The 26,179-nt window shown below is 42.4% G+C and overlaps 2 protein-coding genes across 2 annotated transcripts; both read right to left on the reverse strand.

Moving 5' to 3' along the window:
• Window positions 1-594: 594 nt before the first annotated feature.
• On the reverse strand, window positions 595-1,629 carry LOC135738543 (trace amine-associated receptor 3-like). Its single transcript, XM_065256643.1, has one exon. The coding sequence runs from the start codon at window positions 1,627-1,629 to the stop codon at window positions 595-597; it is 1,035 nt and encodes a 344-aa protein (XP_065112715.1).
• Window positions 1,630-13,190: 11,561 nt separating this feature from the next.
• Window positions 13,191-14,210, reverse strand: LOC135738544 (trace amine-associated receptor 4-like). The gene has a single exon (XM_065256644.1). The coding sequence runs from the start codon at window positions 14,208-14,210 to the stop codon at window positions 13,191-13,193; it is 1,020 nt and encodes a 339-aa protein (XP_065112716.1).
• Window positions 14,211-26,179: the final 11,969 nt, after the last annotated feature.

Raw genomic sequence — 26,179 nt, forward strand, 5'->3', positions numbered from 1 at the left:
CTGAATAGACTACAATAACAGCTTAACTTTGGTTTTATTCTAGGTTGTTCACCCTTTAACAGTCACTATTAGAAATACTTGAAGAAAATATATTGAAAAACTTTCTACAAGTAAGTTACCTTCACTACAGTTATAATTCAGAAACATATTATTTGAATCATGACTTTATGCATGTATGAATAAACCAGTTGTGATTTCCTCTGAATACTTTTGTATTAAACATCATCTTTGTCTCAAACCACAAAACATACAAACTATTGAGGTCAGGACGTTAAAAGACAAGTTGAAAACATTTGTAATATACATCTCAGATCTAAAACTGTCTGGCACAGTTTGTATTAACCTCTGTTGCTTATTACAATGACTGATCTAATATGTATGATCTTCCCATTGAGATCATTTTAGGCCTGGAGTTTTTTAGACTCAAATATTTATGTATGCATGTTTGAAGAAATGTCAAATTAGCAAAAGATTTAAGCATACATAAACTATAGCATGTGAAACTACATAAAAAGAATGATAAATGAATTAAATATCTCTGAAATCAACACTAACAGCTTCACAACATGTATTCAGTCACTGGTTATTATTTATCTACGGAAACTGTATTTTTTCAAATGTCAGAGTATCTGAATGATTGAATCCACAGATATAAGTGAATATGAGAGTCTTAAAGGCCTTCTGAAAGCAAGGATAGAAAAATCCATAGATCAAAGGATTACAAGTTGAGTTAAAATATGCAAACCAATATAAAGCCTCAAAAACATCAGCTGGGGTCACAAAATTAAGGAAAGGATCAACAGCAATGGCAATAGATGAGGGCAGCCAGCAGAGAAAGAAAACGCCCATAACAAGAGCCAGAGTTTTAGCTGCTTTTCTTTCTCTGTGTGCAGAGCTTTGACTGTTAACACCTGTGGTGGTCACAGACACTTTCTCTGACAAAACCTTTGTGTGTTTTTTCACAACATTGAATATGATGATATACAGAGAGCTCATTATAGTTCCTGGAATAATAAAAAACAAGATTACACAAGTTAGTCCCCATTCTTTGTTAAAAAGAACAGCACAGCCACCAAAACAAGACACCTGTAATATATAAGCTTCCAGACCAACAGCATTCACCCCTGAAAACACAACAGAAAAGCTGTACACAAATGAACAGATCCATGTAAGGGTTATCAATACAGTCACAGTGTTGTTTGTGATCCTCATTTTGTATCTCAGAGGGTCACAGATGGCCCAGTATCTATCAATAGATATTAAACTAAGATGTATTAAAGAAGAAAAACAGAAGGTTACATCCAAGCTAGAATGAACTTTACAAATAACATCTCCCAAAAACCAGCAGCCCTCAACAGATCGCACCATACTGTAGGGCATCACCATTGAACCCTGCAGACAGTCACACACAGCCAATGACTGAACGATCAGATGAGTTGGAGACTGAAGCTGTTTGAAGTGAGAGATGGAGATGATGATCAGCAGATTCCCAAAAACTGTCATGAGGATCATGAGTGAAATGAAAGCGTACATTGCCACTTTAACAACAGTGAGCCGATGAGCTCTAGGACAAGAGTCTGGATGTAAAGGATAACACAGGAGAATATTCTCAGTCTCATTGAAAGACATTGCGTTATATGACTTTCTTTTTACAGGCAGACAATTATAACCCAAAGTTTAAACCAAACCATTTTTAAATTACAACATGGTTAAGGAAATACACTCAATACATAAATACACTACATGCCCATTCAATATAACTCCCTCAGAATAAATGTGATATAGAGGTGTTCATATATACAGTTCAGGTCAGGTCTCAACCCCTCCCCAGCTGTATAAATAAATAAGTGACACACAAACATTGTGACCCATGAGATTAGATTAAAAAACTTTGCCCTGAATTAATGGTTATTAAAGGTATAAATGAGGGGTTAAAGATAATTTACATATTTACATATTAGGAAGTACATGACAAAATATGTAATAAAAAAATACATGTGATTTTGCCGATAACGATGACTAGGAATGCCACAATTCTCAAATTAATATTGATCCATTCAGTACGACCTCCACAGTCCAATAGACGCATTGAATTGCGGTTTTCTGAATGTATGCATCCAAATCTGTGTGTATTATTATTCCTTGCATTTCTGTTTGTGTGTCTTCAAATCCACGTGCCTCCCTGTGACTAAATATTCAATCACTATGCACTAGGCACTTTATGTTTTGTTTATACCCATGCTTTGCTCCGCACCGCAAGCCTCCGCTGAACGGTCGTTGGGGAGGAAGTAAAAAAAAGGAGAGAAGAAGTGTTTTTGTTTTGTTTCAATACTGCTGTGTGGTAACGTTAGACATATTGTTTTCTTTTGTGCATTTTAGTTTTTGTTTGTACGGGTGACAGTTAAGGACATCTAATACTAGATTAGTCTGGACAAATACAGGCAATAAACCAACAATCCCATTTGGGTTTTGTATGAAAGCTATCATGTCTCCTGCTCATTCTTCTGAAAAAAAAAAATACACGCCGCTACAATATATAAATAGAAGACATATATAGAAGCATTTTAGCCAAATATAATTAGTGCACCATCAAACCAGAGTGAAACAACAGCAGACAGGTATCCAGCTCGCGCTGAAGCAAAAGAAGACTACGGGCGAATTACAATTGAAAGTGATCATCCCTATGCCCGGTTGCCTATTCCCTTTGAAGATCAGATCTCTTGATGTATAAACTCTAGAGAAAGTTGGGCAATATTGTCTCACAGTGTGGCTAATTAAAATACACTTTTTGAATAGAGCCATAAAATACAGCGTCTTTTTCTGTTTATTTGGATTTACTGTTTATGCAATATCCCCTTCGTGAAGTGCCCTTCAAGGGTGCAAAAACGCCTTTTGGAATTCACCCTACATGTGTATGATGCGTACTGTGCAGGTGTAGAGCGCGCGCCCGTTCGCCTGCAGGAGGCTGTGCTGGAATGCGATCCTGGGGTGAAATCTCTCAGGATCTCTCTCAGTATGGGTCAAGTGATGTGAGCAGGATCCGCACACTGGATAAATCCTCTTAGGGTCGATTCACACCGGATGTGTGGCGTGTCTGTTGCGTGTCTTTCTCATGGCAGCTGTGTGAAGTTTTCTATGCCCTTGCTTACCAGAAGCGTTTCTGACGCTGTGCTGCTGCTGCTACTAGCCTATTCTGTATACATGTATGTTTCCTATTGATAAACTGACATGACGCTTCCAAGACGCTTGCAGGTGGCGTGAAAAATAGGCACCGGTCCTATTCCTAGCATGCATGCGTTTTCAGCTCGGCTAGACGTGCGTGTCATGCAGGAGGTGTGCACGGTCAAACCTGCTAATATTGGAGCCAAAATAAAAACGGACACACCACGCAGCTGAGACGCTCACGCCACGCATCCGGTGTGAATCGGCTCTTACACTCTGAGGGTAATTTAGGGATTTCCACCTGGATTTGGCCTACCCAATTTCATAAGCTTCCCATACCAACATGCAGAGGTTTACTTACAAAAGTTTGGAATCATTTTACAGGAACCCCTTTTAAATTTCATAAAACACTGTTGAAAGTGTTAAACATGTTGTATGTGTTGTCAGCAGAGGTGTAAAGAGTAGCTGAAAGCCATACTTGAGTAAAAGTACAAATTCCTTACTGTAAAAATTACTCCACTACAAGTTACAAGTCACCAATTTAAATATGACTTGAGTAAAAGTATTAAAGTAACCCAATTTAAAAGTACTCAAGTATTTTTACTCGTACTGAATGTTGGCTCAAAGATGCACTAGTCCTCAACACAAAGAGACATTGTAGGTCTGGGCAGTGAAAACTAAGAAAGTTTATTTATGAGGTTTTATTTCCTAATATAGAAAAGAAATCAAACACCTCAAAATTTTGACCTGGCAGAACAAACACAGATTAAACATAGTCACAGTCTTTTGACTAAAATTTAATTTAGTTTAAGTCATGTTGTAACACAGAATTGATTTAGCTTTAGTCTAATTTTATTCAACTAAATGCCATGAGATTTTGGTCTAGAAATCTACATAAAATTTAAATGTGCCATGCTGAAAAATATATAGCCTAACTTTGTGATATAAATATATGGTAACACTTTACAATAAGGTTCATAAGTTAACATTAGTTAGCTACATTAGTTAACATGAACTAATAATGAACTTCACTTATACAGCATTTATTCATCTTTGTTAATGTTAATTTCAACAATTACTAATACTTTATTAAAATCTTGTTAACATTAGTTAATGCACTCTGAACTAACATGAACAAACAATTAAAGCTTAAATTTTTATTAACTAACATTAACAAAGATTAATAAATAATGTAACAAATGTATTGCTAATGGTTTGTTCAAGTTGGTTAATACATTAACTACTGTTAACTAATGAACCTTATTGTAAAGTGTTACCAAATATTCTTATATAGGCCTATCCTAAAAAAGATATAATTTTAATATTTTTAAAAAATCCAGTAAACTAAAATTACACCAACAGATATGTGATAATGCATATTAAAAACGTGAAGTTGTTCATTTGAAAGATTAATTGTAAACACATGTAGTATGTAACACCACTCTCTCACATTAAGTGCACTACATTTCTTCCGTCATGCATCGCTCTTTACAGTAAATACATTACAGCATACTTGATTAAATGTGAGGACAGTGAAATTGTACACTTGTTATCAATCTTATAATGTACTTAAGTTACTCGAGCAATCAGTACACGACCTCGCTGGTTTATTTTGGCTTATATAGTAAGTTATATCAAGTACCAGCTCAGGTTAGCTGATAAAGTAGCATCAGAGTATATAAACATTTGTGCTTGCCTTTGAGTTGCGGGATGACCCTCCTGCAATCGCGCATCACTTTTGTTTTGATTGTAGCATCACATGTTTAACAAAGGGTCCCTTGACTGAAGCAAATGTGATATGCATCCATATGTTTGCTCTTTATCTCTTCTCTCAGACCAGACGCGAACTTTTCTCTACAGTTTATGACATACGCAGCACGCAGATGTCCCGCTACGGTGGCTCAACGCAAGCCATTCAGCGTTTGACATCAAAGTACCGCGAGACCAGACTTCTCCATATGCATTTGATTCGCTGTCGCAGTACTTTGATTTCATACGATTGCTCTGCGCAGCGCCAAACGAAGTCCCTCAGTTGTGTGTGTGCGTGTAACGCCTCGCGACCACAGATTCTATCCATCATCACCCGCTGACACTTTCGTCTCGTTTTTATTTGACGAATAAACAATGTAGCGAGTAAAGTTAAGTGTCATTTCAAATGTAGTGGAGTAAAGAGTACAAATACCCAATCAAAAATGTAATTGAGTAGAGAGTAAAAGTTGCCTATATTTTTGATACTCAGTACAAGTACAAAGTAGCCCAAAAAATACTTAAGTACAGTAACGAAGTACATTTACTCGAGTACTTTACACCTCTGGTTGTCAGTCCTTGATGTTTTTTTTCTGAAGTCTGTATTTAAAAGTGTATAACTCTGGTCCTGAGTGGTTATGAAACCTGCAAACAGTTTTGTTTGTTTTCAGCAAATGTCAGCTAACAGAGAAAAAAAGATTTTTTTCTCTTTCATAATCTATGCAAAAGTTATTCGATTGAAGGGAGGAGGAATAATACCCTTTTTTTATCCAATTTCCGTCTAAAAATATTTGAAGTGTCCCCGTAACCACATACAGTGGAATAAATGCAATATCTTTATCATTTTACAGAAAACCCTTTGAAGTTACATAAAAAGCTGCTGTTTGTGACAAATATTGTTATTTATGTTGTTTTTCATATGATGAAACACCAAATTGTCTTTTTTTATGTTGTAAACACTGTCTTTGAAAGCGAATAACTCTGTTTCTGTGTGCTCTAGCAGACTGCAGACAGTTCTGGTTGTTACCAGCCGCAGACAGTAAACACGCGAAAAAAGAATGAACTCTTTAGCATGTCGCATTCAAAAGTTATTCTCATTTTACTGAAGGGTGCGGAAATACATTTTTCATATAAATATTAATTTTTTGTTTTGCACATATAATAAATAGCAAGGGATTATTTATGCACACAACCAAAGAAAATGCTCTGAATTGAATTTTTTTTTTAAGTAGGACCTAACAAAAAAGATGGTGTAGCATTTGTGGCTATCTGAGGTAGTTCACGCTCAATTTTCACATATGTTTACAAAAGCCGATGTTTTACCTCATAATTCATTCGACGATTGTTGGATATGTGATGATAATAAAACAAAAATAACGATGTAGCCTTATTCCTGAGAGTGAGAGCTTTCATTTGATATAAGACTTGCCCATGTTTATCATATTTGTAAAATATGAAATATGTGAATATTAAATGATATAAAAATTTGTGAGGGGGGTGATAGTGTAAATTAAATGTAAATAACTTTCTTATAGTAAAATATATCTCAAAGTGATGCATATCTGCAGAAAGTAGAGATTCTAAGCTTTCAAACAGTATCTCATATGTGGTACTAGGTCCATGAAAGACCATTAAAAATTAAAGGAATATTTTATATTACGTCATAAGCAATTTTGGACCTGGGACAGGGTCCACAGAGTTAAACAAGATAAGGTGACTGGTTTTGTTAATAGATGACTAACGCTTTTCAAGCAATGTTTTTCAAGAAAGTTGCCAGCTAACGTTAGCATCAGGTTAGCGAGCACATAGGTTAACACAGCGAAGAAACATTTACTGAAGGCTTAAATTTATTTTAATAACAGCATTTGTGAGACGACATCAACTTAACATCCGAGCCATTGGTGACTAAGAAGACCAACAGAGGAAGCCAAGCCGCAAAAACAACGAAATTGTCACGACTTTTTATTTGAAATAAATGTTGACTTAAATGTAGTGGTGTAAAGATGTTTTGAAATAAGTTACCTGGTAAATACACAGTATAAGGGGGTAAAAAGCACCACTTTAATTTACAGCCCGCAAATGTAAGAGTTACCTGGTAAATACACAGTATAAGGGGGTAACAAGCGCCACTTTAATTTACAGCCTGTGAATTACCTGGTAACTAGTATAGACATATACAGATCAAGGAGGTACAAGTTGCTTTTATTTTTATTGTACTTGCCTTAAAACACAGATAATCTAATTCAAGCATCTGTACTTTTGCTATTATTATACTGTCTATCCCGAGATAAAAGTGATGTGCTGTTATATTTTATTAGCCGACGTGACTTGTAGACATCAACTGTATACAATACACTTTCATCACGTAAGTAATGTGAAAAAAATCCAAATAAAATTATAAAAAAAATCAATAGACCATATTACACATAGACATGTTATACATACCACATAGCCTAATATTATAATAGGTACCCTGTAGTTATTGAATTTGAATTGAATTAAAATTTATTTGACAGAATTTCATAAAACTGTGTAAAATAACAAATACATACACTTAAAAAAAACTGCCGAGGATATAGACAAAAAAGCCTAAGGCTTATTTGCATTGCGGCCCTCACTGTAAATCCAAGCATTCAGGCAACAAGCAAAAATAATGCAAAACCTCACAGATAACAGAGACTACAAACTATGCTCCTAATTCCATTTTACATCATATACAATAACACTGCCAACATTAACACAGTTGTCATACATTATCTTCCATCAACCACTTTTTCAAACCCCTTTTAAAATGCTTCAGCTCTGTTATGTTCTTTATGGATGAAGACAATTTATTCCATGCCTTAGCACTCGTATATAAAAACAAGTTTTTCCCTGCTAAACTTTTAAATCTGCAAGGATATGTGTTAAAATCCCTACCCCTAGTATTATATAGATGTTGGGTTCTCACCATATTATAATAATTTACTAAATATTTTGGAACCATATTGTTTAAGATTTTACGTGACATACCCAATTTTTAAATTATCACAACAGTCAAAAGACCCCTCTTTAAAACAATCGTTATGTAAGTGTGTACGTGGGTGCATTTTTAGGATTGTTCTAACTAATTTGTTTTGAGACTTTTGTAATTAATTTTTCCATCTTTGTAAACAACTACTGTACCAAAATGATGATGCATAATCAAAATAAGATTGTACCAAAGCGTTTGCCAATAATCTTTGAGAATAAGTGTCCAATAAGTTAGCTTGCCTGGCTAAAACTTTACTTTCAAATCAAAACTTTACTTTATGCAATCATATTACTAACCATATAATCACCTGTTAATTTGTTGTCAATAAAATAGTCCAAATATTTTACTATACTTTTTGACTCCAAAATCATGTCGTTTCTTTTGACTACAAAACTACCCTGTTTATTTAATTTCATTTTGGAAGCAAAAAGAATAGCTTCCGTTTTTCCTAAGTGCAAAAATAACTTATTATCTAAAAAACATTTTTAAATCGGCATAAAGAAAGAGTTCCTCAGGACACGCTACCTTCAAATCATTAAAATCTAAAAGGAAAAAAAGGGTCCTAATAGGCTGCCCTGAGGCACGCCACAATTAATCAATGAGGGATCAGATAATGTACCCTTAATATTAACTTGTTGCTTCCTATCTTTAAAATAAGATTGGACCCACTTAAGAGAATTGTTGTCAAATCCAATCATCACCACCAATATAAAATACTTCAGAGTATAAATAATTTATAATTTTCCATATTCCTACCCCCTTATTACCCCAAACTTACCATATTGTTTCCTTATACCTACCAGTACATACTGTAGAGGTACTCTGTTGTTACAAATAAGTATGCTGTAAGTTCGTTTTAATTTCGCGGTACATTGCGGGTCGTAATATAAAGTGTAACCTAAAACCTCCTTGAACATGGATTCTACTCTCTCTCACTTTGTGTAAGCAGCCGTTACAGAGACAAATAACATAGGCAACTATTTTACTTTGTTTGACTTTATTTTTTTAAACCAACCTTTTCAGCTAAAATGTATATAAATATTTTAGAAAATGAAATATAAAAAAAGCCGAAGGACATTGTGACTGCTTGACATGTTTTATATCATCTGCTCATAGGCTGGATTTACAGAGACTCTTTATAAAATTCTTAAAAAAAAAAGATAAATATAAATTAACATTTTGTACTTGACCACAGGGTATAATCCGTGCAAAATGTCACCCATGTCATGGGCTTGCCAGAGCTTTTGTACTAGACTCAGGTCTGAGTGTATCTGGCAAGACCATGACAGTACTATGTTCTGTGTGGGAGCATGTGGAGACATATAGTTGTGTGGCTTCCACATGTTCCCAGTGTTTTGTGGCTGTCATGGTCTTGCCTGACCTTGGTTATGATCCAGGTTGGATGTTAGAGGGCAAGACCATGGCAGCATTGTGTTTATGTGGGAACACGTGTGTTTCACATGTATGTGTGACACGTGTTCCCAGTGTCTTGTCACTTTTACCCTACTCCCTTACGTACTCGTGTCTTAAGTGATTAATTATGTTCACCTGTTCCCCATTGATGTGGTGTCTATATAATGCCCTCGTGTTCTCTGTGTGGTGTGCGTGCGTTGTTTGGAATACTCTGTAGAAGTGTTTGATGTCAAGATCTGTTCCTGTTTCCCAGTTTTGAGTTTGTGTTCATTTCAGTGTTTGGTTTACTTTCTGTCTTACCCCCACGTGGGTGTTTCTGTTCTTATTTGTAAATAAATTCATAGTTATATTTTTGTACATCCTTGCGTTTGGGTTCGTCTTTTACTTTCCATTATTCGGTGTTAACACACCGTGACATAACGCACGCACCAAACGGAACCCAGCGAGGATGTTTGCTGGTAGCCGCCTGGCCATTCGGGGAAGAGGTTCCCGTCCCGCATACGAGTCGGGTTACGAGTTTTATGACCCACTCGTATGCGGACCCAAAACCAACGCCAGGCGGACACATACGGGATCTGCTGGACTCCGCCAGACCCAGTCCAGCGTGAGGGGTATCATGACCGGGGCCATCAGGATGGGGAGGTCGACTCCCGTCTCCCCGACGCTAGAGACTACCCCAGTGACCAGTGGCCTCTCAGAGCTCCCGGTGTCCGGACGAAGGAGGAGGAGGACAAGGAGAGCCTCGCAGCCGGCGCAGCCGGAGACACCTCACCCGTCGGCGCAGCCGGAGACTCGTCAACCGCCGGTGCAGCCGGAGACACGTCACCCGCCGGTGCAGCCGGAGACACGTCACCCGCCGGTGCAGCCGGAGACACGTCACCCGCCGGTGCAGCCGGAGACACGTGACACGCCGGTGCAGCCGGAGACACGTGACACGCCGGTGCAGCCGGAGACACGTGACACGCCGGTGCAGCCGGAGACTCGTCACCCGCCGGTGCAGCCGGAGACTCGTCACCCGCCGGTGCAGCCGGGGACACGTCACCCGCCGGTGCAGCCGGGGACACGTCACACGCCGGTGCAGCCGGGGACACGTCACACGCCGGTGCAGCCGGAGACACGTGACACGCCGGTGCAGCCGGAGACACGTGACACGCCGGTGCAGCCGGAGACACGTGACACGCCGGTGCAGCCGGAGACACGTGACACGCCGGTGCAGCCGGAGACACGTGACACGCCGGTGCAGCCGGAGACACGTCAGCCGCCGGCGCAGTCACCTGCACAGACGCATGCACAGTCACACGCGCAACCAGGACCACGTCACCCTCCGGCATCTCAGCCTTTGAACTTTGGGACTTGGTTTATGCACCCTGGACATTTGGTTCCCCCTGTTTTTGCCCTCCCACACCTTCATCATGTATTGTTTTTGTTGAATCATCCCAACCCTTTTGTTACATACGTTTGTTTACCGTTGATGTTTATTGTTGTGTTGTCGTGGTTGTCTTCTGTTGTGCAGTCTCTCGTTCCTCGTGTTTAATGTTTTGTTTGTTTTTGTTTGTGACGTCTTGTATCCGTCTTTGAAGATGGGGGTACTGTCATGGGCTTGCCAGAGCTTTTGTACTAGACTCAGGTCTGAGTGTATCTGGCAAGACCATGACAGTACTATGTTCTGTGTGGGAGCATGTGGAGACATATAGTTGTGTGGCTTCCACATGTTCCCAGTGTTTTGTGGCTGTCATGGTCTTGCCTGACCTTGGTTATGATCCAGGTTGGATGTTAGAGGGCAAGACCATGGCAGCATTGTGTTTATGTGGGAACACGTGTGTTTCACATGTATGTGTGACACGTGTTCCCAGTGTCTTGTCACTTTTACCCTACTCCCTTACGTACTCGTGTCTTAAGTGATTAATTATGTTCACCTGTTCCCCATTGATGTGGTGTCTATATAATGCCCTCGTGTTCTCTGTGTGGTGTGCGTTAGTGATGGCCAAATGAAGCGTTTCGAAGCATTATTGCTTTCCGATACAATTGTGCCGAAAATGGTTCATTACTCGAAGCTTCATTCAAACAGAAAATGCACACCACCATCTGCTGGTGAAGTAAATGTAATGCAACAAATCTGACAATGCGAGTAGGCTAATGTCTCCATCCCCGCCTCATTTTGGCTGTCAGAGCTTTGACATTGTGTTCATGTTTCAAACCCTCAATAAAACATTGAGCCTGAGATGTGTTTGTGTGTGAATATTTAGCTGTAGGATACAGCACTCTACAACTTACTAACTGGGCATTTATGCATTTAAAAATGTATTTATAATGTGGCAGAGGGCAACTGGACAGGGCTTGGACAATGTGGAGGAGGGTATTCATTAAATGTTGTGTTTTTTATTCAGAAATATAATTTTATATTAATTATAATACATGTTTATATTTTTAATAATTTTATAATATAGCCTAACGTTAGGCTATACATTTGGTGATGTGGGCGAGTGTTTTTTTTTTTTTTTTACAAATTCACCAGTTTTGGAGAATATTCTCTCGCATGAAACAGATGATGCTGGAGTACACAAAATTGTTTAGAAAGCTTTTCTATGGTTTGGCTTCACTTGCGTGAAAAATAAAGCCGCCAAGTTTCAAACCTGTCAACGCCGGATTGGGCTGTCAAAGCATGTCGTGTGGTTCACTAGAGAAATGAACCAGTGTGTTTGCTTCAGACGTCGTATTTCACGTGACTAGTGACGTAACGATACAAGCTCCGAAACAGTGGTTCATTGCGAGGACTTTTCGAGTCTGAAGCAAGCATCGAAGCTTCGGTGTCAGACGTAACATCACTAGTGTGCGTGTGTTGTTTGGAATACTCTGTAGAAGTGTTTGATGTCAAGATCTGTTCCTGTATCCCAGTTTTGAGTTTGTGTTCATTTCAGTGTTTGGTTTACTTTCTGTCTTACCCCCACGTTGGTGTTTCTGTTCTTATTTGTAAATAAATTCATAGTTATATTTTTGTACATCCTTGCGTTTGGGTTCGTCTTTTACTTTCCATTATTCGGTGTTAACACACCGTGACAACCCATTCACATTCTCATATCAATCCTTATTTACTACTCCACATCTTACTTTGCATTAAATGGCTTTGCAATTTCTTTTAAATATTTTTTTGAAATGCACATTTGACTGTTTTTTCCTTGTAAACTGGTGTTACAGTGCCTTTATTATGGTTCAGTCACCATACCATAGGATCATAGCCAGGATTTATGAGGTGTACAATGAATCATAACTTAAATTTCATCTAGTTTTATTAAAGGTTGTTTACCCTTCAACAGTCAGTATTAGAAATGCTTAAAGAGAATATCTTGAAAAACTTTCTTCCAATAAGTTACCTTCACTATGGTTATATTTCAGAAACATTTATTATTTAAATCATGACTTTATTCATGTATGATTAAACAATTTCCTCTGAATACTTTTGTATTAAACATCCTCTTGGGTTTAAATGTCTCAAATCACAAAACATACAGACTATTGAGGTCATGGTGTTAAAAGACAAGTTGAAAACATTTGTAATATACATCTCAGATCTAAAACTGTCTGGCACAGTTTGTGTTAACCACTGTTGTTTATTATAATGACTGATCTAATATGTATGATCTTCCCATTGAGAGGCCTGGAGTTTTTTAAACTCAAATATTTATGTATGCATGTTTCAATAATGTCAAATTAGCAAAAGATTTAAGCATACATAAACTATAGCATGTGAAACTACATAAAAAGAATGATTAATGAATTAAATATCTCTGAAATTAACACTATCAGCTTCACAACATGTATTCAGTCACTGGTTATTATTTATCTACAGAAACCGTATTTATTCAAATGTCTGAGTATGTGAATGATTGAATCCACAGATATAAGTGAATATGAGAGTCTTAAAGGCCTTCTGAAAGCAAGGATAGAAAAATCCATAGATCAAAGGATTACAAGTTGAGTTAAAATAGGCAAACCAAAATAAAGCCTCATAAACATCAGCTGGGGTCACAAAATTAAGGAAAGGATCGACAGCAGTGGCCATAGATAAAGGCAGCCAGCAGATAAAGAAAACGCCCATAACAAGAGCCAGAGTTTTAGCTGCTTTTCTTTCTCTGTGTGCAGAGCTTTGACTGTTAACACCTGTGGTGGTCACAGACACTTTCTCTGACAAAACCTTTGTGTGTTTTTTCACAACATTGAATATAATGATATACAGAGAGCTCATTATAGTTCCTGGAATAATAAATATTAAAATCACACTTGTCAGTCCCCATTCTTTGTTAAAAAACAGAACACAGCCACCAAAACAAGACACCTGTAATATATAAGCTTCCAAACCAACAGCATTCACTCCTGTAAACACAACAGAAAAGCTGTACACAAATGAACAGATCCATGTAAGGGTGATAAATACAGTCACAGTGTTGTTTGTGATCTTCATTTTGTACCTCAGAGGGTCACAGATGGCCCAGTATCTATCAAGAGATATTAAACTAAGATGTATTAAAGAAGAAGTACAGAAGGTCAAGTCCAAACTAGACTGAACTTTACAAATAACAGCTCCTAAAAACCAGCAGCCCTCTACAGATCGCACCATACTGTAGGGCATCACCAGTAAACCCAGCAGACAGTCACACACAGCCAATGACTGAACGAGCAGATGAGTTGGAGACTGAAGCTGTTTGAAGTGAGAGATGGAGATGATGATCAGCAGATTCCCAGAAACTGTCATGAGGATTATGAGTAACATGAAAGCGTACATTGTCACTTTAACTCCAGTGAGACGATGAGCTCTAGGACAAGAGTCTGGATGTAAAGGATAACACAGGAGAATATTCTCAGTCTCATTGAAAGACATTGCGTTATATGACTTCCTTTGTACAGGCAGACAATTGTAACCCATAGTTTAAACCAAATCATTTTTAAATTACAACCTGGTTGAGCAATACACTCAATACATAAATACACTACATGGCCATTCAATATAACTCCCTCAGAATAAATGTGATATAGCTCGGTGATGTTCATATATACAGTTCAGGTCAGGTCTCAACACCTCCCCCAGCTGTATACGTAAATAAGTGATACACAAACATTGTGACTCATGAGATTAGAATAAAAAAATTCACCCTGAATAAAAGGGTTAATGAAGGGGTTAAAGATAATTTACATATTAGGAAGTACATGAAAAATGTGTAAGGCAAAAAATGTAAGAAAATACATGTGATTTTGCCAATAACGATGACTAGGGATGTCACAATTCTCAATTTAATATTGATCTATTCAGTACGACCTTCACAGTCCAATAGATGCATTGAATTGCGGTTTTCTGAATTTATGCATCCAAATCTGTGCTTTTATTATTATTCCCTGCACATCTGTTTGTGTGTCTTCAAATCCACGTGCCTACATGTGACTAAATATTCAATCAATATGCGCTAGGTGCTTAATGCTTTATTTATACCCATGCTTTGCTCCGCACCGCAAGCCTCCGGTTATCGGTCGGTGAAGCTAAGTATGTAGAGGGCCGCCCAGGCCATTCCAACAGAGGTAAGTATGAGGCTCTTCCCAATAGAGAGATCAACAAGAGAGGGACAACTCACGTTCTCAAGGTAAGTATGTAGAAGGCCATCCAGTCAGTTCCAACACAGGTAAGTATAAGAATCTTTCCCAACAGAGAGAACAGCAAGAGAAGGAAAACTCATGTTTCCAGTGGATTGGCTCCAAACCAAGCAAAGGTAAGTATGTAGGGGGCCGTCCAGTCTGTTCCAACCGGGGATAAGTATGAGGCTCTTTTCCAACAGAGAGATCAACAAAAGAGGGACAACTCACGTTCTCAAGGGAAGTATGCAGAAGGCCGTCCAGTTAGTTCCAACAGAGGTAGGTTGTCACGGTAGGATAAGTCCATCGTGACTTTCTGTGTTGTGTTGTCGTATGACTGGAGTATGCGTGTGTGTGTCTGATCACTAATGATCTGAGTGAGTGCAGGTGCGCGTGATTGCTCTGCTTCAGCTGGTGGTAGTTACTGAGATGGCATATATACTCACTCATTCTCTCTTCTCACTGCCAGATGATTACGCTACATGTCTTGCCATTGTTATCGTGTTCGTGTGTTCCTGTGGTCTCGTCTTCGCGTGAAGGTCTGCCCGTTTGTGTATCCGGTTTCATCCGTTCACCTGAATTCACCCACGAGCACCAGGATTTGTCACCGCAGCCTTTGTCTGTCTATCATATCATTCATATCATCTGTGTCATCCGTCTAATAAACTGTGTTTCATTGATTACTGCATTTGCTTCCTGATTTCCACATCCAGTCATCACAGAATCATCTGGCCATAAATGGAAGCAGCAGGTAAAGGATCCCCGGCTCGGTTTGAAGAGTTTATCTCCGCTGCTATACATCACTTCACCACCCAGGACAGCCGGATTGAAGAACTGAGCCAGGGAATGAAGGACATGACAGACAAATTGTCCGAGCTCACACAGGCAATCCAACAGCTGACGCTACCCACTGCGCCACCCGCACCGTCTGTTCCTCCTACACCACCCGCGAGCGCGTCCTGTCAGGAACCTAAGCTATCTACGCCAGAGAAATACGCAGGTGATCCAGAATGTTGTAGACCATTTCTATCTCAATGCTCTCTCCATTTCTTTCTTCAGCCCCAGACCTACATCACGGAAGAGAGTAAAGTAGGATTTGTGTTGTCTCTCCTGACGGGAAAGGCGGCGCGTTGGGGAACAGCGGTGTGGGAGAACAACGACCCGTGTACCCAGAGTTTTGAGGCGCTGTCAGCGATGATGAGGAAGGTCTTTGATCGATCGGCAGTTGGAAGAGATGCGGCTAGGAAATTGGCCAATCTGCCTCAGGGTACACGGTCCGTTTCTGATTTTGCCATCGACTTTCGTACGCTAGCGGCGGACACGCATTGGAACAAAGAGGCGCAGTGGGATATTTTCCTGCATGGGTTAACCGGCCACATCCAGCGTGAACTTCAGCACGGGGAGATTCCAGCCTCTCTCAATGGTCTCATCGATGCGGCTATCCGAGCGGATATTCGACTGAGGAGTATTCCGGCTTACGACGATGAAGGGTTTTCTCACGCTGTTCTGGAAAGAAGACCGTCATCGAGAGAGAGTGCGGCTGGTTCCTCCATGTCCGATCCGGAGCCCATGCAGGTGGGTCGAGCTCGGCTTTCCCGGGAGGAGAGGATTCGCCGTCGAGCACTGGGGCTTTGCCTATATTGCGGAGAGGCCGGGCACCTCCTCCATCGGTGTCCGGTAAAAGGCAACGCTCGGGAGTAGTGCTGGGGTTACTTTCGGGCGGAATCTCTTCAGCAAAGACCCCGTTAACATCTACCCTCCTCCCGGCGAAGCTGCGGTGGCGCAACATACATCTCACCTGTGACGCACTACTGGACTCGGGAGCCGAGGGGAATTTAATCGATCACCACTTTGCACGTAAGCTCCAGGTTCCGTTGACAGCTCTCTACAAACCCATTTCACCTTTCGCACTTAATGGTAGTGAATTATCTGTCATCACTCACATCACGGACCCGGTCACCATCTGTATTTCTGGCAACCATTCTGAGACTTTGCAGTTCTATGTTACTATTTCCCCTCTGGCTCCCATTGTACTTGGACATCCTTGGCTGCTTAAACACAACCCATCTGTCAACTGGAGATTAGGAACTATCACCGGTTGGAGTGAAGCTTGTCATAAGTCTTGTCTTGTCTCTGCTTGTGTACCTGTCTCTGCGTCTGTGTTTCAGGAGGAGATGGTGGACTTAACTAACGTGCCCGCTGAGTACCATGACCTGAAGGGAGTGTTCAGTAAGTCCCGGGCCGCTTCTCTACCTCCACACCGTCCCTATGACTGTGCCATAGATTTACTGCCAGGTACGTCTCCGCCTAAAGGCAAACTTTACTCTCTTTCTGTTCCTGAGATGGAGGCCATGGAGAAATACATTTCTGATTCTCTGGCAACCGGGTTCATTCGCCCTTCTTCATCTCCAGCAGGGGCGGGGTTCTTTTTTGTTGGTAAGAAGGATGGGTCCTTGCGTCCTTGTATTGATTACCGAGGGTTGAATAACATTACGGTAAAGAATACTTATCCTTTGCCGTTAATGTCTTCGGCCTTCGAGAGGTTGCAAGGAGCATCCGTCTTCACAAAACTGGATTTACGTAATGCTTATAATTTGGTCCGCATAAGGGAGGGGGATGAATGGAAAACTGCTTTTAACACCCTTCATGGCAATTTTGAGTACTGCGTGATGCCTTTCGGATTATCCAACTCGCCAGCAGTTTTCCAAGCACTCGTTAATGACGTGTTGCGAGACATGGTCGATCAGTTTCTGTATGTCTACCTGGACGACATACTGATTTTTTCTACGTCTCTCCAGGAACATATGCAACACGTACGACGAGTGCTTCTTAGGTTGCTAGAGAATGGGCTTTTTGTCAAGGCGGAGAAATGCGAATTTCATGCACAGTCTGTTTCCTTCCTAGGGCACATCATTTCGACTGAGGGTGTCCATATGGATCCAGAGAAAGTGAAGGCTGTGGTGGATTGGCCATCCCCAGAGTCTCGCAAGGCCCTGCAGAGATTTCTGGGGTTCGCCAATTTTTACCGGCGTTTTATTCGCAATTTCAGCCAACTAGCCGCACCTCTGACCGCCTTGACCTCCCCTAGCACGGCGTTCAGGTGGTCGGATGCAGCCCAGACTGCATTCGCCAAACTGAAAGGCTGCTTCGTTTCAGCCCCGATTCTCGTGGCCCCTGACCGTAAACGCCAGTTCATAGTGGAGGTCGATGCGTCAGATGTGGGGGTAGGAGCCGTGTTATCTCAACGCACATCCTCAGACGGAAAGGTGCATCCCTGCGCGTTTTACTCTCATCGCTTATCGCCTGCTGAACGTAATTATGACATTGGTAATCGGGAGTTGTTGGCTGTTAAACTAGCACTGGAAGAATGGCGTCATTGGCTTGAGGGGTCGGGTGTGCCCTTTATAGTTTACACTGATCACAAGAATCTCGAATACATCAAATCTGCTAAACGTTTGAACTCTAGGCAGGCTCGGTGGGCTTTATTTTTCGGTCGTTTCGAGTTTACATTGTCCTACCGTCCAGGTTCTAAAAACACCAAACCTGATGCTTTGTCCCGCATTTTTGAGCGTCCCGATCGTGTTTCCTCTCCCGAGCCTATTTTACCGGAGACTCTATTCATCTCCGCACTCTCATGGGAGATCGAATTGAAGGTAACTAAAGCCTTAGAAGGGGTAACGCCCCCGGCCCGTTGCCCACCGAACCGGTTATTTGTGCCAGAGGGACTGAGATCAGAGGTACTTAAATGGAGCCATAATTCCAGTATAGCTTGCCATCCAGGGGTCAGTCGAACCAAGTTTTTGGTTAAGCAAAGATTTTGGTGGCCAGGGATGGCTCGTGACACACACGATTTTGTATTGGCTTGTTCGGTTTGCGCTGTAGGTAAGGCGTCTAATCGTCCTCCTGACGGATTACTTAGACCGCTGCCGGTCCCTTCGAGACCCTGGTCCCATATTTCGCTCGATTTCATTACCGCCCTCCCTCCCTCCCAGGGTAATACGGTGATTTTAACCGTAGTGGACCGATTCTCGAAGGCGGCTCATTTTATTCCCTTGCCCAAATTGCCTTCAGCTAAGGAGACAGCGGTCACTATCGTTGATCACTTATTCCGGTTACATGGCCTTCCGACAGACGTGGTCTCCGATAGGGGTCCTCAATTTATATCTAAATTTTGGCGAGAGTTCTGCAGATTGCTAGGGGCTACGGTTAGTCTGTCTTCGGGGTTTCATCCTCAGACCAATGGTCAAACCGAACGAGCCAATCAGGATATGGAAAGAGTGTTGCGATGTTTGGCCTCCAAGAATCCTTCCTCCTGGAGCCAACAACTCTCTATGGTGGAGTACACGCACAATTCATTACCAGTGTCAGCTACGGGCCTATCTCCGTTTAAGTGTAGTTTAGGGTACCAACCACCATTATTTCCCAGTCTGGAGTCCGAGGTCGCGGTCCCCTCCGCGCACGCTTTTGTCCAGAGGTGCCGTCGCACTTGGAGCAGGGCACGTGAGGTCATACTCCAAGTGAGACAACGCACCAAGGCTAAGGCCGATCGCCACCGGTCGAAGCCTCCCGTTTACGTCGTGGGTCAAAAAGTGTGGCTTTCTACTCAGAATATTCCGATGCGTTCCGTCTCGAATAAGTTGACTCCCAAATTTATCGGCCCGTTCTCTGTTGCTAAGATCATTAACCCAGTAACAGTCCGCCTTAATCTCCCTCCTGTGTACAGACGAATTCATCCGGTTTTCCATATTTCCAAAATCAAACCCGTGTTTAAATCTCATCTTAATCCGCCGGTCCCGGTTCCCCCCCCGCCTCGTATCGTAGATGGGGAACCAACTTATTCGATTAATCGTATTCTGGACTCTAGACGGAGGGGACGCGGATTTCAGTATTTGGTGGATTGGGAAGGTTACGGTCCGGAGGAGAGAAGTTGGGTTCCTGCTCGGGACATATTGGATCACTCCCTTATTGATGAATTCCATCACAGGGCTAGGAGCCCGGGGACGTCAGGTGACGCCCGTGGGGGAGGGGGTACTGTCACGGTAGGATAAGTCCATCGTGACTTTCTGTGTTGTGTTGTCGTATGACTGGAGTATGCGTGTGTGTGTCTGATCACTAATGATCTGAGTGAGTGCAGGTGCGCGTGATTGCTCTGCTTCAGCTGGTGGTAGTTACTGAGACGGCATATATACTCACTCATTCTCTCTTCTCATTGTCAGATGATTACGCTACATGTCTTGCCATTGTTATCGTGTTCGTGTGTTCCTGTGGTCTCGTCTTCGCGTGAAGGTCTGCCCGTTTGTGTATCCGGTTTCATCCGTTCACCTGAATTCACCCACGAGCACCAGGATTTGTCACCGCAGTCTTTGTCTGTCTATCATATCATTCATATCATCTGTGTCATCCGTCTAATAAACTGTGTTTCATTGATTACTGCATTTGCTTCCTGATTTCCACATCCAGTCATCACAGAGGTATAACGTTCTTTCCCAACAGAGAGAACAGCAAGGGGGGACAGCTTACGTCTGTAATTAATCAACTTTTAGATCATGTGCTGGTGTGAATACAGATAATGACACTTCTTTCAGACAGACAGAGGTGGGTAAACGAGCTCTCCTTCCAGCAAAGAGTGATAAACTCACAGTTTCGATGGATCAACTCCAATCCTGATGGTGACAGGTATGCAAGGAAAATACCCGTTCCAGACCATGTTCTCCACCGGTCACCTTCCAATCCGGCGATGGTGAGTATGCAGGTAGTCACTCTTTCTCCGTCAAGTTAGGACAGCAGTAAAGGGGGGAGAGAAGGCGAATGGCCCGTCCAGCTCTGTAACACTCCAACACTGATTAATTAGACCCGCCGCTCTTCCAGTTAAACGGCACTCTCAGTCAAGGGCACGAACACCAGCAAAACTCGTGCTCTACACTCTCAAGGTATCCAGCAAACCACTTCACAGAATTTCACACATGCAGATATCCACAAAACAAACATTGCAATCCAAATACTCACAGTGACCTAGGGCTTTTTGTCCGTAGCCCCGACTGGATCCCGTATCCTGGCGTCAGAGCGACTTGTGGACAGCTATAAGTGTAGTAAGCATAAACAGAGCTGCATTCACAATTGGAGGTTCCGTCTTCCACACTTCTCTCCTCAACCATAAAACAGGAAGTGGCCAACCATAGACAGAACTAGGCTGAAGGAATAGGGCATCAAAGGGGTTAATCTCCACATACACAATCCCCGTTGCAGAGAGCACACAGCAGAGGAAAAAATACAACGGTGATTTCACTGGCATCAAGGGAAATCAGTACACCACAATGCAGATTATAAGTAAATCATCATCTCACGAGTTGTAAAAATAAGAGCAGCACTTCCAGCTTCGGAGAGATAATAATTCAAAGATAGCGGGGGAAATGGGTCACCATCAATATACAGGGATGAAATATTCAAACATTCACAGGGTTTAACTCCAAACCTTCAAGTCTCTCATCCTTGCATCACAAGAGAAACACAAGCGTAGAAGAGATAATAGTTCAAAGATAGCTAAGGGATTGGGTCACCATCAACATACAGAGATGAAGTATTCAAACATTCACAGCTTAGAAGAACAATATAGACGATGACCAAAGTACTTAGCTCATTCTCAGCGGGTATGTGTACATCCGTTCTTCGTCTCTCATAAATCCTGTATTGTAGAAGTTACTCTTCATCCTACTTCTAGCCGATAGAGCTCTGTCTCCGCCGCACTTCCGCCTTCTCCGAACTCTCTCTCTCCCCCTCGCACCAAACGCTTCCGTCTCCCTCCCCAAGAAACAAAGAAAAACTTTCTCCTCCTCTCCTTCTCAAAGAGTCCTTTTATAAATCGTCCTCTGCCTTTGTGCCCCAATCACCGATCGCCGCTCTCTGCTCGCACACCTAAGGCGCCTGCTAATTTAACTTCCATGACTGAAAGAAAACAACTTTTAAAGGTTTTAATACCAAAAAATTACGATTTTAACACACATGAGAAGGACATTTTTTTATATCAATCTTAAACTGAGGGTTTTCTTCCTCCGTTTAGTTTTTCAGTTTACAAATTCCGCCATCTAAATAGGGAATTGGCATGGTGCCCGCGCAACATTATGCCCAAAAAACACCCATTAAGAGAATGGGAACAACCCTTCTAGACCATGCGCTTTGCGCACAAACCATTTTTCCAATCGTTACATTAGCAAAAGTGTAATTGGACACGTCAATTTAGGCTGTGCGCTTAAGACAATGCGCTTAGATTGTTAAAATAGGCCCCATTGTGTTTTAAATGGCAATGTTTCCATACTTTAGTCTAAGAGTGTCAGATAAACAGTATATGCATTGTTTTGCATGGATTGATCAAAGAGATACGTCACAAGCTTGCCTGCTTGGACAGAATTGCCTCAAGCTCTGTCATTTTCAGATGCGGAGCTGTATGCACATTTACATAAATTGCTGTGCACCCAATGCACAAGACTGCCCACTTCACGTTGACATAATTTTGCTGCGTGCACCAACACGACAGCCAATAAAATCTATTTGAATCTTAAGTGCATATGCATTTGAAATGACAGACACTGTGAAGAGGCTGAAGTCCATTACATAAAATTATCTCAGGTGTCCAGCGCTGTTGCAGTTGAGGTGAATTTGACTTTCACTGATGTTTTTATTGTATTACACTAACTATTACATCAAAGGTAAAATATTAGATTAAACAAACTAGATTCACTATTTAGAGATATGTGAAACGCAGTGTGTTGAGGACATTTGCTGGTATTAGCTGCTGTTAATGCAACAAGAACAGCATATTTATACATTGTATGGCATGTGAACAATTACAAACATTTTTTAAATAAAGGTAATATGCAATATTAGTTGATGTTAATAAAGGTAAATGATTTTCGATAGTACCACGCCTCACAAGTGAATTAGCATAAAGTTATCGTTGTCGTCCGTGTTGTGGTAATGAGGTCTGTAATTATGCGTTCAAATAGTAACAGCACAGAGTGAGACACGCGCAAATGTGACCCGTCATGAAACCAGTGACACAAGTCGGCAGCACAACTTCGAGATAATAAAAATTTTTTTTCAAAATTTTTGATTTTCATTTTTTTGCAGAATCTGTTAGTTGAGATCACGAAGAAGCGTCTCTATGTTTGAGATAGCAGCTTTTGTATATTTAACAGCGTACATTTTGCAGTGGAAATTGGTTTGTTTTTCCAGAGATTCTAGCGTGCAGCGGGGGGCGTCATTGTCTGTGTGTATTTACATACTGGATAAGCGGCTTTTGTTTTTGCCCCCGCCCCTACAGGGAACAGCGTGGCTATTTAATGGGGATAGTTTGCCCAAAAATTTAAATAATGGCATTAATGACTCACCCTTATGTCGTTCTAAACTTGGAAGACCTCTGTTCGGTCGCACAAAAAAATAAAAAAAGGTGGGGCGCAACAGATAACAGTCATCTGCGTCGTACATCAGCCGCGTCACTGGTTTGTTCGACATCATGCAGCGCCACAGTCGGATGACGTCGAAGTACCGTGAGAGCTATTCAAGAAATCTTATGGAGTAGTTTAATTTCGAATCGCTCTCACTGTATTTTGACGTCATCTGCCTGCCAGTTCTTGCAGCGCAGCCTGAAGTCAAACACACACAAAAAAGTCACACAGAGATCGTTGAATTCGTTATTTAATTGGCTACATGTGTTGTCTATCAATATTTTCCATGAAGTCATTGGCTGATGGAGAAACGTCTCGGTTACGGATGTAACCCTCGTTCCCTGAAGGAGGGAACGGAGACGTCACGTCGTGACCGACGAATTGGGAACTCGCTTAGAGAGACCAATCTGCTTCGTATACTACTAAAACGCCAATGAACTTGGCCTTGAGATATTTGCATAATGCTGGCGCCGCCCCGCCAGGTGCCTATATAAGCAGCAGGTGCAAATATGGAAATTAGCTTCTTTTCGCTGAGAAAGCCGGGAGAATGAGACCGGCCGATAACAGCAGGTGGCAGCCCCTGTGGCGACGGTACGTGACGTCTCCGTTCCCTCCTTCAGGGAACGAGGGTTACATCCGTAACCGAGACGTTCCCTTTCAGTCGGTCACTACGACGTCACGTCAAAACGCCACTAGGGGCTGACCTCTTCCAGTGTCTGCGTAAAGCCCTCCGGTTCCACTTAAGGAGGAGGAGATAGGTTTTAAGGCAGAAGGCCGGGCACTAGATGTTCCATAACCCCACAGTAGTGCCAGCGACTGGGAAGCGCCCTATCTGAGCGGTATAGGAACGCTGCGGAAGCCACCACCCTGTTAAGGGCTAAAGGTGGGCGAAAGTCAACCGTAGTTGAGAAATAAAGACAGCCGTGGCTGTGTAAGCAGAGCAGTGCTCTGCTAAGGGAAACGTGGGCTGGTAGGATTAACCCCACGGAAAAATACTCACAAAGGAACCCGGTGGGACACAATGTGGAGCCCGAGCCAACACGTAGGTTCGCGAGGATACAGCTAGTGAAGGCTGACAGCCAATGCTCCGCAACAAAGGCTGCCAAGGCAGCGGAGGAAGAACAATTCAAACCATTACGCATTTTTGCTCTGAAGGCCTTCCATACTGACACAGTTATGAAGCATCAGTTGGAGGCTGCAAGCCGACCTGCGAGACTGCTCTCCGTGCTCCCCCTGATTAGGAAAGAACACGAGAGGATACAGGCTCGATACGAACACTGTAGAATCTAATGAACGTATTAGGTGTCGCCCAACCAGCAGCTCTGCAGATGTCTGTTAGCGAGGAACCACGAGCGAGAGCCCAAGATGAGGCAACACTCCGTGTGGAGTGCGCTCTCAAATTAAAGGGGCAAGGAATACCCTGAGAATTATAAGCCAGGGCGATAGTATCAACTATCCAATGAGACATCCTCTGCTTGGTGACAGCCTTCCCTTTCTGCTGGCCACCATAACAAACAAAGAGCTGGTCTGAGGTCCTGAGGCTTTGCGTGCGGTCCACGTAGAATCGCAGTGCGCGTACGGGGCACAACAAAGCCATGGTTGGGTCTGCCTCCTTCGGGGGCAGCGCTTGCAAGCTCACCACCTGATCTCTGAAAGGAGTGGTGGGAACTTTGGGCACGTAGCCTGGTCTGGGCCTCAATGTTACGCTCGAGGCAGCAGGACCAAACTGAAGGCACGAAACATCAACAGAGAATGCATGTAAATCCCCTACTCTCTTCACTGAGGCCAATGCTAGCAGGGTCAGAGCTTCATTGATAAAAAGCTTCAGACTCGCAGACTGCAAAGGCTCGAACGGGGGGGCCTGAAGGGCTTTCAGCACCATGGACAGGTCCCAGGGAGGAATAGAAGGAGGGCGCGAGGGGTTTAGCCTACGAGCGCCTCTTAAAAATGTAATAACCAAATCACGCTGGCCAACTGATCTGCCGTTGATTAGTGAGTGATGAGCAGAAATAGCGGCGATATCAACTTTAATGGCGGAGGGACACCCTACCATCTAACCTATAGAAGATATAAAAGCACAATGTTAATGGGCATTCTCTGGGGTCCTCGCGTTGCGAAGAGCCCCGGTGACGAAAAGGTTTCATTAAGCGCGTAAGCTCGTCTTGTGGACGGTGCTCGAACCGCGCGATGGTGTTAGATACCGGCTGCGATAAATCACCTAAACCTTGCGTGCGCTCAACGACCATACATGGAGATCCCACAGGTCGGGGCGCGAGTGCCAAATGTGCCCCTTCCTAAGAAAGAAAGTCCTTCCTCAGGGGAATCCGCCAGGGAGGGCTGTCGCGAGGAGTATTAACTATAAAACCCAATTCCTGGTTGTCCAGTACGGACGATTAATAAAGGGCTATCCTCGTCCTGCCTGACTTTGCACAGTGTCTGTGCGATTAAGCTCACTGGAAGGAATGCGTACTTGCGCATCCCCCGCGGCCAGCTGTGTGCCCACGCATCCACGCCGAGGCTGCCCTCGGTAAGTGAATAAAATAGGCGACAGTGGGTATCGTCCGGCGACGCAAACAGGTCTATCTGCGCACGACCGAACTTCTTCCAAATTAGCTGGACCGTCTGGGGGTGGAGTCGCCATTCGCCGGGGCGTGCAGCTCGAGAAAGCGCGTCCGCCGCTGTATTGAGCGAGCCCGGGATGTAAATGGCACGAAGGGACCTCAGATGCTTCTGACTCCAAAGGAGGAGATGACGAGCGAGATGCGACAGGTGACGAGAGCGCAAA

Source organism: Paramisgurnus dabryanus, chromosome 12 (genome assembly GCF_030506205.2).
Source record: "Paramisgurnus dabryanus chromosome 12, PD_genome_1.1, whole genome shotgun sequence".
Taxonomy (NCBI): Eukaryota; Metazoa; Chordata; class Actinopteri; order Cypriniformes; family Cobitidae; genus Paramisgurnus; species Paramisgurnus dabryanus.

Coding starts and splice junctions, on each gene's coding strand:
- LOC135738544 (XM_065256644.1), bottom strand. CDS start 14,210: ATGTCTTTCAATGAGACTGAGAATATTCTCCTGTGTTATCCTTTACAT.
- LOC135738543 (XM_065256643.1), bottom strand. CDS start 1,629: ATGTCTTTCAATGAGACTGAGAATATTCTCCTGTGTTATCCTTTACAT.